Below are 18091 nucleotides of genomic sequence, written 5' to 3'. Positions count from 1 at the left end.
AACAATCAGGACAAGCCAGGGAAAGTGTTTATCCCTGTCTTTTTGAACTTCATTTGGAAACTTTGGAATTACTTGAGGAAATATTTCCACATTTTTTTCACCAACTGATGAGTTTCTGGAGTCCAGAGTTTCCAGCCATGCCATTTAACCATACTGTCCACTTGAGTTAACAGTGCAAAGTTGCCCCTAGGTTTGAGTGAATGGGTGTATGTGGTACCCTGTGATAGACTGGTGCCATAACCAGTGGGTTTTCCTGCCTTACACCCAATTATATATAATGAATGAGTAAATTTAAGACCCATTGATACTCTTTCCAAGAAGAAGTGGGCAAGTTGATGAATGAATGAACGATTGAATGAAAGAACCGCCTCCAAACTAGTTATATACAGCACTGTCATGAGTTCTAGTATTGATATAAGCTATAAAACAATGTGTTAGTACTATACATCTCCTGTTTTTTTGCTTTTAAGGGTGATTTAAGCATAGTGCTATATGCTAACAACCAGGAAAAGGAATCAGGGAAAGGGATCACCCCTGACTTTTTGACCTTCATTTGGAAACTTTGGAATGACTTGACGGAACATTCCCAATCCTTTTCACCAACTGATCAGTTTCTGCAGTCCAGAGTTTCCAGCCATGTCCTTTTACTGTGCTGTCTACATGGGCTAACTAGGCCTCTAGGTTTGAATGGATGGGTGTATGGACTGATTAAACTTTAGACCCATTGAAACATTTTTAAGAAGAAGTGCACAGTTTGATGAATGAATGAATAAATAAATTACTGAATGAAAGAACCTTTTCCAAACCAGCTCTACATAGCACTGGCATGGGTTCTAGTACTGATACAGGTTATAAAACCATTTATTAGTTCTAAACACCTCCTGTTTTTTGCTTTTGATGGTGATAAAAGTTTAGTGCTATACTCTAACAATCAGGAAAAGCCAGGTAAATAATGACTGGGTAAACTTGAGACCTGTTGATACCCTTTTCAAGAAGTTAATGATAAATGAATGAACAAAATTATAAAAAGTACCTGCTCCAAAGTGGTGGCACAAATGGTTATAAAACCATGTTTAGTCCTAAACACCTCCTGTTTTAGTCCTAAACACCTTAACCTGCTTTAATGGTGATTAAAGTATAGTGCAATACGCTAACAATCAGGAAAAGCCAGGGAAAGGGATCATCCATGACTTTTTGACCTTCATTTTGAAACAATCCTGAGTTTCCAGCCATGTCCCTTCACTGTGCTGTCTACATGGGTTAACAGTGCTAAAATGCCCCTAGGTTTGAGGGATTGGGTGCATTTGCTACCCAGTGGTGGACTGGTGCACTTTTCAAGAAGAAGTGGATAAGTTGATGAATGAAAGAATTAGCGAAAGAACATTTTCCAAACTAGTTCTAGTAATTCTAGCATCAATACAAGTACTAAACACCTCCTGTTTTTTGCTTTTAAGGGTGATTAAAGTTTAGTGCTATACGCTACCAATCAGAAAAAGCCAGGGAATGGGATCATCCATGACTTTTTGACCTTCATTTTGAAACAAATGGCCTGAGGGAACATTCCCAGTCCAGAGTCCCGAGTTTCAGCCATGCCATTTAACCATGCTGTCCTCATGAGTTAACAGTGCTTAATTGCCCCTATGTTTGGGTCATTGGGTGCATATGGTACCCAGTGATGGACTGGTGCACTTTTCAAGAAGAAGTGGGTAAGTTGATGAATGAAAGAATTAGCGAGTGAATATTTTTCAAACTAGTTCTAGAAATATGTTTTAGAAACATTTATTAGTACTAAACACCTCCTGTTTTTTGCTTTTAAGGGTGATTAAAGTTTAGTGCTATACGCTAACAATCAGGAAAAGCCAGGGAATGGGATCATTCCTGACTTTTTGACCTTCAATTTGAAACAAGTGACCTGAGGGAACATTCCCAGTCCTTCTTACCGACTGATCAGAGTCCCGAGTTTTCTGGCCATGCCCTTTCGCCATGCCGTCCGCACGTGACTTGCAGTGTAAGGGAGAGAAGCCAGCCCTGTCCACACGTGTGTTGATCTTGGAATGGATTCTGGCCGGCCAGCTGTTTGGACTCGTTTAAAATGCTACAGTTTTGGGAACGGTGCCCTGGGAGCAGAGCGCTAGCCAAAGTCTTGGCCCATTCACATCTCTCTCTTTCTCTCTCTCTCTCACTTTCTCTCTCTCTCACTCCCTCTGTCTGTCTCTCTCATTAGCATATGGCTGTCTTTGATTCTGCTCTTGGACGTGTTGTTGCACAGCTGGGTGGCTCAGAGGAGCGCCTGACACTTTCTGTCTGCTGTTTCTCGCCATGCCCTGTCTCTCTCGCTTTCGGCTGCTCTAAAAACAGAACCCTCCCCCTTCCCCAGCTCCAGAATATCTGGTCAGTCTATCAAGCACTCCTCATTAATGCCAGTAGAAGCTTTGTGATTGGCCTCGTCAACCCTGCCGAGAAAGGTATCAAAGCCCCGGTTTAAAAGGCTCTCGTCTCACGTTGAGCTAAACAATCATGTTTAATTGGATTTTCATCCAGGCCCATTAAATCATAGACAAGGATAGAAAGCCACCGGCATGACTCTAATTGCTAAAACAATCGCTGTTTTTTTTCTCCCACTGCCTCTCGCATCAACAACGCAGTGCAATTTTCACAGTCAGAATGCAAAACAGAGCGATGCGTTAGAGTGTCCTGCGCTATGAACTGTATGGCCGGATTCCAATTCAGAAAAACCGAGCCCTCTCTCTCTCTCGCTTCTCATTTACGCTTGAGAGATAATCCATAAAGGAATGCTACTTCTCCCAATTCCGTCAAACGCCTTTCAATTTCCGCCTAATATTTATCCACCATCCTTGAGTGGTTACACTTAAAAGGAATCATCAAACACATTTCAACATTCAAAAACAGACGCCGGTTTATCCCTTCATCATGGCTTTGCCAAGGAGAAAAGACTTGAGCAGGGATTTGCTGGTCTTCGGACTGGAACGCAGCCAGTTATAGACGTATATAGAGAAACAGTGTACTGGATATGAGCACTCCACCAGAAGTTCTACTGCTGTGACCACATGTCATGTCTCATTGTGTTTTCTCATTTCTGACCCATGTACCTATCTCTCTCTCTCTTCTCTCCGTCCTCTGGCAGATGGGACATCTACTCTGTGTCTGTCCTCGGTGCGGGAGCTGCCTTCCCAGCTGCAGGATCTTTACCAGCAGGGATTCGTCCTCACAGCTGTCCACCCGTTTGTCCATCCGTGTGGTCCAGAGCCTGCAAGTGTCCAGCGGCAGCTTTACCGAGCCGTCCTCACCAAACTGCCTGAAAGGTAAAAAACCTTCTTTAGTCTGTCTGATATCCAGGTAGCTCTTGCCAAAGTAGATCAAGTTGCCTGAAAGGTAAAGCTTTACATAGTTAAGATAGCTTAAGAGAGCTTCTGAAAGGTATACAGTATTTATTACAGTGCCACAAAGAAAACCAATCCTAAACAAGTGCCACAGAAGGCAAATATCCACAATGTTCCTAAAGGCTCCATAGTCCACATTCTACTGCCTAAAAAGTAGGTCATGTTCACCATGTTTCAGCCATGTTTAGCTGAAAGACAGTCCACACCAAAGTGCTTGAAATGTAGACAGTTCTAACCAAGTGTCTGGAATATAGAGTCATAAGTGAGATCATGAAAGAAAGACATTTTCTATCAAAATGCCTCAAAGGAAACATTTCCAAAATATCAAAACTGCCTAAATGGTTAACAGTCTTTAACACTGGACTAACAGGTGATAATTCCACACCAACGTTCTGAAAGAGGAAATCTAGTCCAGTCTAGAAAAATAAATATCCTTTACCAAAAGGCCTAAAAAGGAAAGTAGTCCTAAGTAAAGCTGACTGTACGGTAGACAGTGATTTTTTTTGCATTCAACTGCATGGAAGGCAAGTTGAGGCAGTCCTAACCTAACTGTTCAAAATGCAAAAGACTACAAACTATAGTGCTATTAAACTGATATAAAGCTTGGAAGCCAGTGCAAACTGCCCAAAAGGAAAGGAATATTTAGTAAACATTAAAAAACTACATAGTTTTTACGAAACTGCCAGAAAAATACTTTCCAGCAGTCTAATACTGGTCCAGCAGTCAAAATGGGAGATCGCTGGTTTGATTCCCAGTCATGTAGCTGCCGGAGCCCTGAGAGAGCACAATTAGCCTTTCTCTTTCTGGGTGGGTACAGTAGATGGCGCTTTTTCCCCCTCATCACTCCTAGGGTGATGTTGATCAGCAGAAGGCTGCGTCTGTGAGCTAATGTATCAGAACCGAGTCACTGCTCTTTCCTCCCAGTACACTGTGATGCTACTCTTCAATGCTGCATCAGCAGCAGTTAGAAAAGAGGTGGAGTCTGACTTCATATGTAACAGAGGAGGCATGTGCTAGTCCTTATACTCCTTGTGTTGTGACATCAGCTAGATAAAATGGGAAAAAATGGGAAAAAAAATATTAAAAAAAGACTTTCCAGAAAACTAATGTCCGAAATCTCAATAGTTCACACTGTGCAAACTATCGTGAAGGCAGACAGTTCTAACCAATCTACCCAATGGATAAGGGCCTGGTGGGCACAGTTTATGCAACAGTCTCAGTCAGACAATCCAGCATTCTTAGGTAAACTGTGCAGAAGTACTTGAAAGGGAGAATTAATAGCCAAACTGCGCACAATGTAGAATAAGAGGATATGCAACAATTTAACCAAGTTTCTTAGTATCACATTCTGTGCATTTCTCAAAATCCTCAGGAACCACGGGTTTCCAACACTACTCCTGTAGTCTACCACACTCCTTTAAACTGACCAGGTTCCCCTGAAAGCAGTACTTATATTGATCAGGTGGATTAATCTCAAATCCGCAGGAAGATACAAAAGCTCTCCAGGAGCAGAGTTGGAGACTTCTGGTCTAGATCCCTCTCCAGTACATGTGCAGTCAGTCTTCCATTACGTCAGCACAGTGGCAGAATGTTCAATTCATGCTTTCGTTGCTTCCCCATTGATTTGATCTGTCAGACATCAAGCCTTCTAGGTTTTTAGATTTAATTGTCATAGCTTTCCCATGCAGCCCGAACCCTAAAGGCACAGTGTGATTCCTAATTTCCCAGAAGACTCCCAACATATCAGACACGCAGACATGGAAAGTATCACTGTTTCATTGATTTTAACGTCTAAATTGCTCTCTTGATGCCACTGCCGCGGTTCCGCAAAGCAGAGCGTCCTGAGCTTTCACCACGCTGGAGTGCGTTCGTGCGAAGACAGCAGTTTTTACAGTAAATTCCCTGCGCTGTCCTCGCAGTCCCTGTAGTGTATCAGTCAGGAGGCGGTCAGCAGGACTCGGGGATTGTGTGAAAGTTGAAGAGCAGGCTACTAATCCTCCGGCACAGAGCGGCCAGAAGTCAAAGTCACATCCACCCCCTGCCTGTAGCCATGCTGGCTACCGGAGTCCGAGGTGACATGTGTGTTAGTGTGTTAGTGTGTGTGTGTCCAGTCGTGTTTCGTATCCAGCTAGACAGGCTGGTGTGACAGGGAGAAAGGCACATGGCTGGAGAGGACCAGCGGGCACTGGGCTGACCTCTCCACCTCTCCACCTCCCCACCCCCACAGCTGCCAATCACTAAGCAGAGCCAGGCTTTTTATTGCGTGTCTGCAGATTTGCTATGTGTGTCAGGGTCTCTGTGTTTCTGGGTTTCTGTGTTTGTGTGTCTGTCTGTATATTTAAATACTGTCAGGGTTTCTACATTGTTTTTTTATTAACTGACCTGTTATCAACATACGCCGCCCACTAGTGCACACTTTTATAGCTGTTAATTAGACCAGTCTCGAGACCATAAACGAGCGGTGTCGGACTCGACCTTGTTTGGAATTGGCCTTGTCTCAGTCTCGAGATCATAAGCGAGCGGTCTCCGTTTCGTCTCAGACGCGACCTTGCTTGGAATCGGTCTTGTCTCGGTCTCAAGACCGGTCTCGAGACCATAAACGAGCGCTCTCGGTCTCAGACTTGACCTTGTTTGGATTCGGTCTTGTCTCGGTCTCGAGACCATAAACGAGCGGTCTCCGTTTCGTCTCAGACTCGACCTTGCTTGGAATCGGTCTTGTCTCGGTCTCAAGACCGGTCTCGAGACCATAAACGAGCGCTCTTGGTCTCGTCTCGAACTTGACCTTGTTCGGAATCAGTCTTGACTCAGTCTCAGGGTGAGGTGGACTCTGAGACTGTGGACAAGCCTGGGTTCTCTGTCTGAGGTGAAGTTCATTAGAAACTGAACCTTTTTTATCTTTACTGAACATCAACAATTCATTCATACAGACTCAATCAGTCCTTTCTCTGTGTGTCTAAAATCTGCACACAGATTGTCTAACAGCGAAAAAACAAGCTACTCCTGCTTTTGTTCAGCGTCCAATCAATGCAGGTTTCATTTTGAATAGTCAGTCTTTAAGTTAACTGTGCTCTTTTTCACCGGCTTCCTGGAATTATACTCTTTGATTATGTGAATTATCGTGAATTTGTATGCAGGACTTCCTGAAAGAAGAAACATTCAGCAGAATGTAAATTTTGATAACAGAGCATCTATTAAGCATCTATTATTAGATATCAAGCATATATTGGGTGATCCACGGCGCATGCATTATTTTAGCAACATTTTTATCTTCAGAATTGAGCTAGTTCTCCACTACAATAGATACACTAGTGTGGATGTGTGTGTGTCAGGTGTGTGTGTGTGTGTGTCAGGTGTGTGTCTAGCTCCAGCTGATCTCTGAGAATAGACAGAGTTTCCTCTGAGGAGCAGAGAGAGGATCCGGAGCCTCAGGCTGAGCTTCAGTCCGTGTGTTTTATAGCCTTTTCTGCTGATCCTGGACACAGTCTTACTGTAGAGAGAGGGACACCGGAGACATCGCTGTCTGCTCTCTCTCTCTTTCTCTCTGTCTCTCTCTTTTTCTGTCTCTCGCTTGTAAACACATACATTCTGTATATTATACTCCAGTGTCTACACGGCATATATTTTGCCACCACTGCTTCAGACAGACACAAGAAACGGACACAATTGACCAGCCTTCTTATCTATATGTACCCAATATAGGTGAGCAAAAATAAGAAAAAACAGGTAGCGTATTTTTCAGACTATAATGCACAGTTAAAATCCTTAAATTTTCCCAGAAATCGATAGTACCCCTTATAATCCTGTGTGCTTTATTTGTAAATTTAGGTTGTAAGAAGCAGTAATGCCAATCCGCTGAAGTACAATGTTATAAGGGAGTCTCAGTGAAGTTTCTCCAGCACTAAGGCTAGGTGCAGCAGCATTAGCATTAGCCACTAACTGCAGCACTAGCTCTTGCTGTTCAGAGGTAAGTATATTGGACTTATATTGGACTGATTTACTAGCACTAACCGCTAACCGCTAACAGCACTTCCTGCGTTAACTGCATTCAGCAACAACAGAGAGGTCAGGATGTTGGATGTTGATGTTGGATGATCACCACCCCACCTGATCCCCAACTTGGCAACTCATCCCAAAGTATTGGAGTACTGGAGTATTGGAGCGCCATCATTCCAGCCAGCGTGTGTCTACAAACATTATGCTGCTCATTGTTATTTATTTTACTGTTGTTTTTCTGTTTCTATTGTTTAACAGGGGACAATATCCTGCCTCAACTCTCTGTAATTGGTTTGAAAGTCCATAATGAACCGTCCATCATGTCCTATAACTTTTGCCAAGCTAAAGAACCACTGTATCCACTGTGGGTTCAACCTCACTCACATGGTTACACTATTTATACAGGTGTAGGCATCCCCTGATATCCCAGATGATTGCTTTATGCAGTGCCAACTGGTTATTAGATGGTTGCTTGTTGTTACTAAGTGGCTGCTATGGTGTTACTCTGTAAGGGCTAAATGGTAGATATGGTCTTGCTTTGTAAGTCACATGATGTCCCAGGTGATTCCTATGCAATGATAATTGGTTATTAGATAGCTGCTTTGTGTTACTAAGTGGTTGCTATGGTATTACTGTGTAAGGGCTAAATGGCCGCTAGGATGTTGCTTAGTGGTTCACTTGTTGTTACTAAGTGATGGCTATGGTGTTACTATATGGGGTCTAAATTGTTCCTATAGTGTTGCTTTGGGTTTCACATCATATCGCAGGTGACTGATTTGCAATACTTACTGTTTATTAGATGACTGTTTATTACTCTATAAGGGCTAAATGGTTGCTATGTCTCAGGTGATTGCTATGCAATGCTTATTGTTTTTTAAATGGTTGCTATGGTGTTACTCTATAAAGGCTTAGTGATTGCTATGGTCTTGCTTTGTGGTTCACATGATGTCCCAGGTGATTGCTATACAATGCAATGCAATGCAATGCAATTCATGGCTTTTGAATAGTTGCTATGGTGTTACTCTATAAAGACTAAATGGTTGCTATGGTGTTGCTTTGGGGATCACATCATATCGCAGGTGATTGCTATGCAATACTTACTGTTTATTAGATGACTGTTTATTACTCTATAAAGGCTAAATGGTTGCTATGGGGGTTGCTTTGTGGTTTACATGATCATGTCCTATGACTTCTGCCAAAAGCTAAAGGACCACTGTATCCACTGTGGGTTCAACATCCCTTCCAATGTAATATTTCACTATTTATACATGTTTAAGCATTCTCTAAGGTAACACTTCATGGACAGTTGCTGTCCCGTGACTTTTGGCAAGGCTGGTTCTCTCACATCCTCTCTTTCTCCCTCTGTAAGTCAGATAGTCGGACTCCTCCAGACTCAGTAAACCCCAGGAATCTCTCAGACTTTATGGACACACCAGGAGTCCATACTGCACATTCCTCACAAATGAGCGTCTCTGGCTGATCCCTTTCTGAGCAGCAGACAGTGGAGATGTTCTGCTGTCTCTCAGGGTTTGTTTACAGGGCTGTAGGAGGAGGACTCAGCGTCTGAACTCTGGGCTTAGTGTTTATTATTGATCTTAAGTCCTAATATTCACAAGCTGCCATGAAACTAATATAAACCTTCTGTGAGATACTGAAGCGTGGGCTTAGAGACTGTCCTACAGTCTTATAGAGCCTTTTTAATAAGTGGAAAATTCAGGTTTATGCATAGACAAACACTTCTATGGCTTACTTAAGTAGAAACTCTGATTATTTATACTTTACTGGATAAATTTGTACTTCTACTCTTTACATTTTCACCCAATTATTTGAACTTTCTACTCCTTACATTTTAAAAACAGCCTCGTTACTCCTATTTAATTTCAGCTCGTTTTCATTCTGGCTTCTCATTCAATAAATCCCCCATCCAGATACATCTCTCCATCCAGATGTTGGTGTTACTAAGTGGCTGCTATGGTGTTATTCTATAAGGGCTAAATGGTTGCTATAGTGTTGCTTTGTGGTTTACATTGTATACCAGGGGATTGCTAACTGTTTATTACATGGTTGGTTGGTGTTTTTAAGTGGCTGCTATGGTGTTACTATATAGGGTCTAAATTGTTGCTAAGGTGTTGCTTTAGGGTTCACATGATGTCTCAGGTGATTGCTATGCAACTAGCTTCTTGATGGTTGCTATGGTGTTAGTTTATAAGGGCTAAATGGCCGCTTTTGTGTTGCTTTATGGTTCACATGATATCCTAGGTGATTGCTATGCATTAATAACTGGTTATTTGATGGTTGCTATGGTCGCCATGGTGTTGTTTTGTGGTTCATATAATATCCCAGGTGATTGCTATGCGTTGCTAACTGTTTTTTTGATGGTTGCTATGGTGTTGCCCTATATGGGCTAAATGGTCACTATGGTGTTGCATTGTGGTTCACATGATATCCCAGGTGATTGCTTAGCAATGCTAACTGGTTTTTAGATGGTTGTGTGGGGTTACTAAGTGGTTGTTGTGGTGTTACTCTATATGCGTTAAATGGTTGCTATGGGATTGCTTTGTGGTTCACATGATATCCTAGGTGATTGCTATGCAGTGCTTTACTGATTGTTAAATGGTTGCTATGGTGTTACTTTATAAGTTCTAAATAGTTTCTATGGTTTTGCTTTGTGGTTCACGTGATATCCTAGGTGATTGCTATGCAATGCTTTACTGATTATTAGATGGTTGCTATGTTGTCACTCTATATGGGCTTAATGTCGCTATGGTGTTGCTTTGTGGTTCAACAGGTGATTGCTATGCAATGGTTACTGTGTATTAGAAGGTTGCTTGGTGTTACTATATAGTGTTGCAAGATAAAGGTGTTTCTTTGTAGACACAGTGTAGTTTCTAGGCATTAGTTATGTTTGGTGGTATTGCATGTGGTTGCTGTGGTGTCTTAGGTGGCTGCTCAGGCATTACCAAGCAGTTGCTATGGTACACTGTGTGGTTGTTAGGGCTTTACTAGTGAATTGTGTATCAGTAGTACATTTTGCACACCTTTCTTTCTTTCTTGAGGGAAACAGTTCTGTTAAAATCTGTTGCTACATGGAAACGCAGTACGTAGGATAAAAAGCTGCATTGCAGCTCAAATTAAGCTTCTAAGGGTTAACTTAATACAGAGTGGCATGCACTGTGCCAGCCAGCATGCAAACACACAAACACACACACACACACACACACACACATGCATGCATGAGCTCAAGGCTTCATTTCAAGCATAATCCTTGACAACTAAACAAGCCGTGCTCTGCTTTGTGCTTGAAAGAGGCGCGATAGGAGCGGCGGGGAGGCGCTTCTGAGCGCGTGCAGTACGACAGAGACGGGAGAACGAGAAAAAAGGGAACGTGAGGAACGCCGTGACAGTGGCGTAAAGATCTGTGCGTCTATGAGAGAGAGATACAGAGAGAGAGAGAGAGAGAGAGAGAGAGAGAGAAGGGGTGGGTAAAGAGGTGGGTGAGGGGCTGCCATCCTTTTGATGGTTCCGGCCAAGCTGCCCCGCTTTATCACCAGTGTCTGTCACTGTGGAGACAGTTGCTCGCATCAGCAGCAGCCCTGGGGGATAAACCTGCAGAGAGAGAGAGAGAGAGAGAGAGAGAGAGAGAGAGAGAGAGAGAGAGAGAGAGAGAAAGAGAGAGAGAGAGAGAGATATCAAACAAGGCACAGCGCTGCTCCTGTTCACCCGCCAATCATCCAAAACACAGAGCGAGAGCACAGGAGGAGAGAGAGAGCAGATGAAAGAGAGAGACTCCATGCACCTATTCACACCGCCAAAACATTAAACACAGAGAGATATAGAGAAACAGAGAGAGAGAGAGAGAGATGAATAGCGGAGAAAATAGAGGAAGAGATGAAATGAAAGAGAGAAAAAAAAAATAAAAAAGCGAAAATTGAGGAGGTGGGAAAAGATCAAAGAGGTAGAGAGAATGAAAAACAAGGAGAAATGAAAAGAGAAAGATAGCAGAAGAGAAGAGATGAGAAGAACACATTATGAAAGAGAAAATAAAAAAATAGAGAATACATAGAAGGGACGAGAAGATAAAAAATAGGAACTGAAGAGAGAAAATATAAAGGAGACAAAAAGAAAATAGAGGAAGAGAGAAGATTAGAGGGAAGGAGAAGAAGAGATGAGAAAATAAGAGAAGATGAAAGAGAGAACAGATAATAAAAATAAGATAAGGTAGGAGAAAAGAAAATAGAGACAAAGATGTAGAAATGAAAGGGGAACAGAAGAGTAACAGAGAAGAGCAGAGAAGAGATAAATGAAGTGAAGAGAAGAGAATCGAGGAACAAATAAGAAGATAAGGTAGAAGAAGAGATGAGTAAAGATAAGAGGAGAAGAAAGAGAAGCTAAGAAAAGAGCAAATAAGAACATATGATAAGGTAGGAGAAAAAATAGAGGAAGAGAAGAAGAGATGAGAGGGGAAGAGAAGCAGAGAAAAGATGAGAAGGGAAGAGTAGAGCAGAGCAGAGATAAGTGAAGAGAAGATAACTGAGGAACAAATAAGAAAATAAGGTAGGAGATGAGTGAAGAAGAGAAGAGAAGAGAAGAGATTAGAGAAGAGAAGAGATTAGAGAAGAAAGGAGAAGAGAAGAGAAGAGAATAAATGAGAGAAGAGAAGAGAAATGAGGAACAAATAAGAAAATATGATAAGGTAGGAGAAAAGAAAATAGAGGAAGAAAAGAAAATATGAAAGGGGAAGAGGAAGCAGAGGAAAGATGAGAAGGGAAGAGTAGAGCAGGAAAGTACTACGTAAACTCGCTCGCAGATTAACGAGTGCCCTCACCCAGTCGTTATTTTTAGAGAGCTTCTTTAGGGGATCTCTACTTGCAGTTCAGCACCTTAAACACCAGGGACCGCCAATTTTAAGGGAGAAAAATGTTCATTTCCGTGGTTGAAGCAATTATATTATATTACTATTAATTATATAATATTATATTATATTATATTATATTATATTATATTATATTATATTATATTACATTACATTATATTATAATATTCCCCGTGTCTGCGGGTGCTCCGGTTTCCTCCCACAGTCCAAAGACCTAATTGGATGTCGGATAAAAATTAAAAACTGACCCTTAGGTGTGAGTGTGTGAGTGGATGTGTCTGTGTGTCTGTCTGTGTCTGTCTGCCCTGCGACGGATTGGCGGCCTTTCCAGGGTGTATAGCCGGCTGGTATAGACTCCAGCCCCCCCGCGACCCTAAACGGATAAAGCGGTTGACGATGAGTGAGTAAGTGAGTGAATGAGTTATATTATATTATATTATATTATATTGCCATATAATGCCATATATAATGCCAATTTGTCTGTGGCTTGTAGTCTAACTGGGCAAACCCATTATTAAAATCCAGATTCCTGCAGATGATGCTCACGGTCTAAGCAAAGCTGCAAAGTCACCAAGTCCGTGGATTCTGTAATCAGGCTGTTACTGTGGAGTACACGCAAATATACACAATTCCCACCAGACCGGGAATTACAGCACAACATTATATATTTCCATGCTATTGGGAAAATTCCTGGTACTGTAGGTCCGGTGCAGGGGACGCCTGCAGTGTCTTTACTCACACCTACACGTATTGTAAAGGGTATCGGTGAATGTGCAGGTAATATTTAATATTATTCCTTAATCAGGTGATTCTAACCAACATTTTGGCCGTTCATCTGGGCAAACTCTGGGGTGTGTCAGCTCACAAATATATAAATACCAGTCAAAAGTTGGACACGTCTCATTCAGTGTTTTTTTTTTTTTTTTTTTTTTTTACATTGTGGATTAATATTAAAACCATGAAAACTATTAATTGACGCATATGGAATTATCTAGTAAACAAAAAGGTGCATGGCCTTAACAATCCCCTGACCTAAACCCAACTGAGATGGTGATTTGGATGAGCATACTCATGTTGGTATAATATATATAACATACGTATATGTATTATTATATTATTTTAATATTCTTTATATATTATATTTTTTATATTATTATAAATAATTATAATAATAAATTAATATTACTCGCCAAATTACTATTAATAATATTAGTATAATATATATTAATATAATATATATATACATATATATATATATATATATATATATATATATATATATATATATATATATATATATATGTGTATATATATTAACAATAATAGTTTTAAAAAAGTAAAAAAGTTTATTTTTTTTAATAGATTAGATTTTCGAGTATTTATTTAGTCATATGTATCTTTAGGAGTATTTTATTAATGCCAAAGTACATCACCTTTTGTAATTTAAATTTCAGAATATGTATAATATTGATGATTACAACACATTTCTACGTTTTTAGGGTGTAACAGTGAATAAATACTGCATATTGGCAATGTTGAATCGATATTTGTGGATCGATTGAGTGCGCTGTTTTTGGGGAGGAGTCAACAAAGACGTTCTTTAACCTCCTTCGTTAATTTTCACGTTGCGAAGCTCTTTGGGAAACACTCGCAGAACTGGCTCGTTCTTTACTCACGTCATTCGTTAGTTCGTTCGTTATTCGCTAAGATTGATCGTTTTCGGGAAACCCACCCCTGAGCAACAAATAAGAAAATAAGATAAGATATTAGAAAAGAAAATAGATGAAAAAGCGAAGAGAAGAAGAGAAAAGAAGGGAATTGAGGAACAGATACATGAATAAGATAAAGTAGGAGAAAAGAAAAGAGGGAAAATGTGAAAAATGAAACTAAGAAAAAAGAGAAACCGAAAAAAGATAAGATGGGGAACAGAAAAAAGAGGAGAAGATTAGAAAGAGAGAAGAAAGGGAAAAGAAACTACAGTAAGAGATGATGAAAGAGAAGATGAACAGAAGAGACGAGAGGAGTAGATACTGTAGATGAAGAGAGGAGAGGAGTAGATAAAGATGAAGGGTAGAAAAGAAGAGACACTTGAGGAGGAGGAGGAGGATAAGATAGAAAATTGAAGACATAGAGAGCAGATCAAAGAAAAGAAGAGCACAGTAGCGGAGGAGGAGAGAAGAGAAGGAGGGAGGGGAAGAGAGAAGTGAAGGGAGGTGGAGGAGAACAGGGAAGGAAATGAAGGTGGAGGTAAAAGTTGGTGTGATGTGAGATGTATAGGAGTCTGCAGCGTTAGCGTTAGCGCTGTTAGCCGCTCGCCGCTAGCTGTGCAGTGTTTAGTATTCTGACTGAGTCTCTGGATACAGTCGCATTTCTCCCTGGGAGGATTAGCCCTACTGCAGCGGTGCTGTGCGTGGCCCTATGACGGAGAGCAGGAGGTGACATTGCTACAATTCAACCCCCACAGTCCAGCCTGCATGCATGCTAACGCGCTAATACCTCACCACTCCTGTCCTACAGACCAAAAGGAGGAGGTTTTAACTCTGGCTGGTCTGGTAGAGTTTTTACCCTTTAAACTCTAGTCTGAGGGTCTGCTTTTGGGTCCAAACTCTAACTATTCATTATTTTTATAAATAATAAACTGAATAATCTCAGGGTTTTAGGGGTTTAAATGACTGAAATGCTAAAATTCAACCCAAGAACATTCTGTCCAATCCTGTCTCTGCAGTCTGCTGCCATTCTTCCTGAACTAAACTGTGCCCTGACCAATTTCCATACCCAGCAAAACTTAGTCTAAGAAAGTTTTCTAAAAACGTTTCTGAAGCCCAACAAAGTTTCCTGGCCCAAAATGTCTTCCTGAATTCAACTCTACCCCAAGAAAATTGACTGAATTTGGCTGCAAACCAAGAACACCCCCAAAATAAAATCTGATCTCAACTTTAGCCCAAGAACACTGTGTTTAAACTGGACTATTACCCAAGTAAATTGGTTGAACTTGACTGTAACCCATCAAATTTGACTGAAAATTGTGTTTAAACTTTATAGCAACCCAAGACATTTGACATGACTTGTTTGAGAATGAAGTAAATTGCATCTAAACTCAACTGTAACCCAAAAAATATAGTCCAAGGAAAAAAATGGTCTGAGTTTGGCTGCAAACCAGGAGCATTGTGTCAAAACTTGAGTCTAACCCCCCCACCAAAAAAATATCTCAAATTTAGTTCAAGAACACTGTGTTTGAACTGGACTATTACCCAAGAAAGTTGCATGGCATCATGTTCTCCTCCACCTGTCTTACACACTGTTTTTCGATAACTTTATGCCTTTACTCCTGGTGTAAAAATTCAAGCAGTTCAGCTTTGTTTGATGGCTTGTGATCATCCATCTTCCTCTTGATCATATTTCAGAGATTTTCAATTTGGTAAAATCAAGTGAAAACATAATTTTAAGTTGTTTTTTTACCACTGATGTATTTCCCAAGTGATTTTTTTTTTTACAAAATTGTGTCCAAATTTGACAACTGTAGCAACTGTAACATTTCCAAACCTGTAATGCCCATCAATGGAATGCATCAAAAACCACCAAACATCATCAAAACCCATTAAATATGGAGGACAGGCTGTTAAGAAATCAGAATTTAATATTTGAACATCCCTTGAGCCCAGAAGGCTTTAGAGAAATGATGTCCAGCCCCACCTGATTCTCTCACTCTCATTTCAGGCTTTGGGGGCGGGGGGGGGGGGGGGGGGGTCATTTTAAATACAAATTATTATCAGGACCTGATGGAGACCAGGCTGCTGCCGTTTATAATTTCAAATGTCAAGCGTCACACATGTCCAAGTTCACTTTTTTTCATTAGCGTGCCGGCTGGGTGGGGGCCCCTGGGTAATTTATTCAACATCATTGGGTAATTGTAGTGTGCTTGGCTGTAGGAGTGGTACAGGGGGGACCCCATTAGGGCTGATCTGCTGCAGGAATATTATTCATGGCTGGGTAAATAGGCGGCATCAAGGAAAATGCGCTACATAATTAATGCACTGATGAAAGATTGTGAAACAGGTTTAATGGATCTGTGATGACGTTGTTGTCATGGAAATGCGGTCACGGGCACATGCACGGGCACACTTGTGTGTGCACACACACACACACACACACTTATATACTCACACAGCAGGATGCTACCTCAAGACCCGGAAACATTGCCTATAGTGTCTATCTGACAAGATCAGTGAAGTCTTGTGAGCAGTGAGCAGTGACACACACAAACAAAAACAACACACACACACATACACACACACACACACACACACACACACTCAGATCATCTGCAGCCCACCTTTATCATTGATTGCAGCACAATGCATTCACTGTGGCATTGTTTCAATAAGCCTCTGCAAATTTGTTTAAAGATTTATTACAATCCAGTGTTGCATTAATTAATTATTTTTTTACCAAGATCTTGCAGCAGCATTGATGATGGTAGAGTCTGACCACTGCACAAAGCAGCTCTTCTCCATCCAGCACATCCCAAAGATTCTCAATGAGGTTAAGATCTGGACTCTGTGGTGAACTCTCTCTCAATCCATGTGTGAAAATGATGATCTCATGCTCCCTGAACTCCAATTCCAGCACCATGAATCCTGACATTGTCTGATTTTGGAATATGGCCGTGATCATCAGGGAAGAAATATAAAATCCATTGATGGAATAAGCTGGTCTATATTCAGTATATTCAGGTAGCTTCAGCTGACCTCATTCTTTCAGCACATACTATTGCTGAACCTAAACCTGCAGACCAACTGCAGCATCAACCCCAGATCAAATTAAAGAATATTTAATCACATACACAGCCATAAAAGGTACAGTAAGTCTGATATATGGCACTATACAATATAGAGGTTAAATCTTTCAGCGTTTTATATAGAGGTTAAATTTGTCAAAATAGCAGCTAAAATAGCCTTTTTTTAATTAATAAATCTACACTGATGGGTGCTGTGGTCTGGAAGTGAGGTGTGTTCAGGTAAATTTCTGGTGTATTTCTATATTTTTTGATGGTGGAAACACAGGAGCTCCACTGACTGATTAAAACCCTTACAACAGTCAATCATCAGAGTTCATTTCTATAGGTGCACCCAGCGTTTGTACACTCACGCTCGTTAAACACACACACACGTTTTATGTTACGACCAAGACACACCCATGATTAATTAAAAAAAATAGTACATGACTTTTGCACGTTTTTTGTGCCCTCACAAAACCAAAGAGACACCGACACGCACTAAATCCAGCTGTGCAATGCACAATTGATTGGTGCGCTGTAGATCAATAAAATAGGGCCTAATATGTTCAATATTTGTTCTATAATTTTCACATATCAATATATATGGCATATATTTTACATATTAACAAAAGAGACCACTTAAAAAAGTTTCTTTGATTTTCCCAAATTGAAAACCTATCAAGAGGAAGATGGATGATCACAAGCCATCAAACCAATCTGAACTGCTTGAATTTTTTGCACCCGGAGTAAAGGCATAAAGTTATCCAAAAGCAGTGTGTAAGACTGGAGGAGGAGAACATGATGCCAATATGCATGAAAACTGTGATTAAAAACCAACAGGGTTATTCCACCAAATATTGATATTTGAACTCTTAAAACTTTTTGAATATGAACTTGTTTTTTTATTTGCATTACTTGAGGTCTGAAAGCTTTGCATCTTTTTTTGTTATTTAAATTACATAATTTTTATTTATAACTTTAACTGTATATACAACTATGATTAAAAGAAGCTAAAGTAGTACAGTAGAGTAGAGTAGGCTAAATGCT

General features: G+C 40.7%; 1 protein-coding gene and 1 long non-coding RNA gene across 3 annotated transcripts in view; both read left to right on the top strand.

Moving 5' to 3' along the window:
* Window positions 1-18091, top strand: part of LOC125784414 (uncharacterized) — a 182683-nt gene that overhangs the window by 73618 nt on the left and 90974 nt on the right. The gene's annotated exons all lie outside the window — the stretch shown is intronic.
* Window positions 1-18091, top strand: part of LOC107196951 (raftlin) — a 181854-nt gene that overhangs the window by 87983 nt on the left and 75780 nt on the right. For both annotated transcript variants that reach the window (XM_022679877.2, XM_022679876.2), the window contains exon 3: window positions 3146-3323. In XM_022679877.2, the coding sequence (XP_022535598.2) occupies window positions 3146-3323 (178 nt within the window). The remainder of the gene's footprint in view (window positions 1-3145; window positions 3324-18091) is intronic.

Source organism: Astyanax mexicanus, chromosome 1 (genome assembly GCF_023375975.1).
Source record: "Astyanax mexicanus isolate ESR-SI-001 chromosome 1, AstMex3_surface, whole genome shotgun sequence".
NCBI classification, from domain to species: domain Eukaryota; kingdom Metazoa; phylum Chordata; class Actinopteri; order Characiformes; family Acestrorhamphidae; genus Astyanax; species Astyanax mexicanus.
The sequence above is the reverse complement of the archived record's forward strand: the minus strand, read 5'-3'. Positions and strand labels throughout refer to the sequence as shown.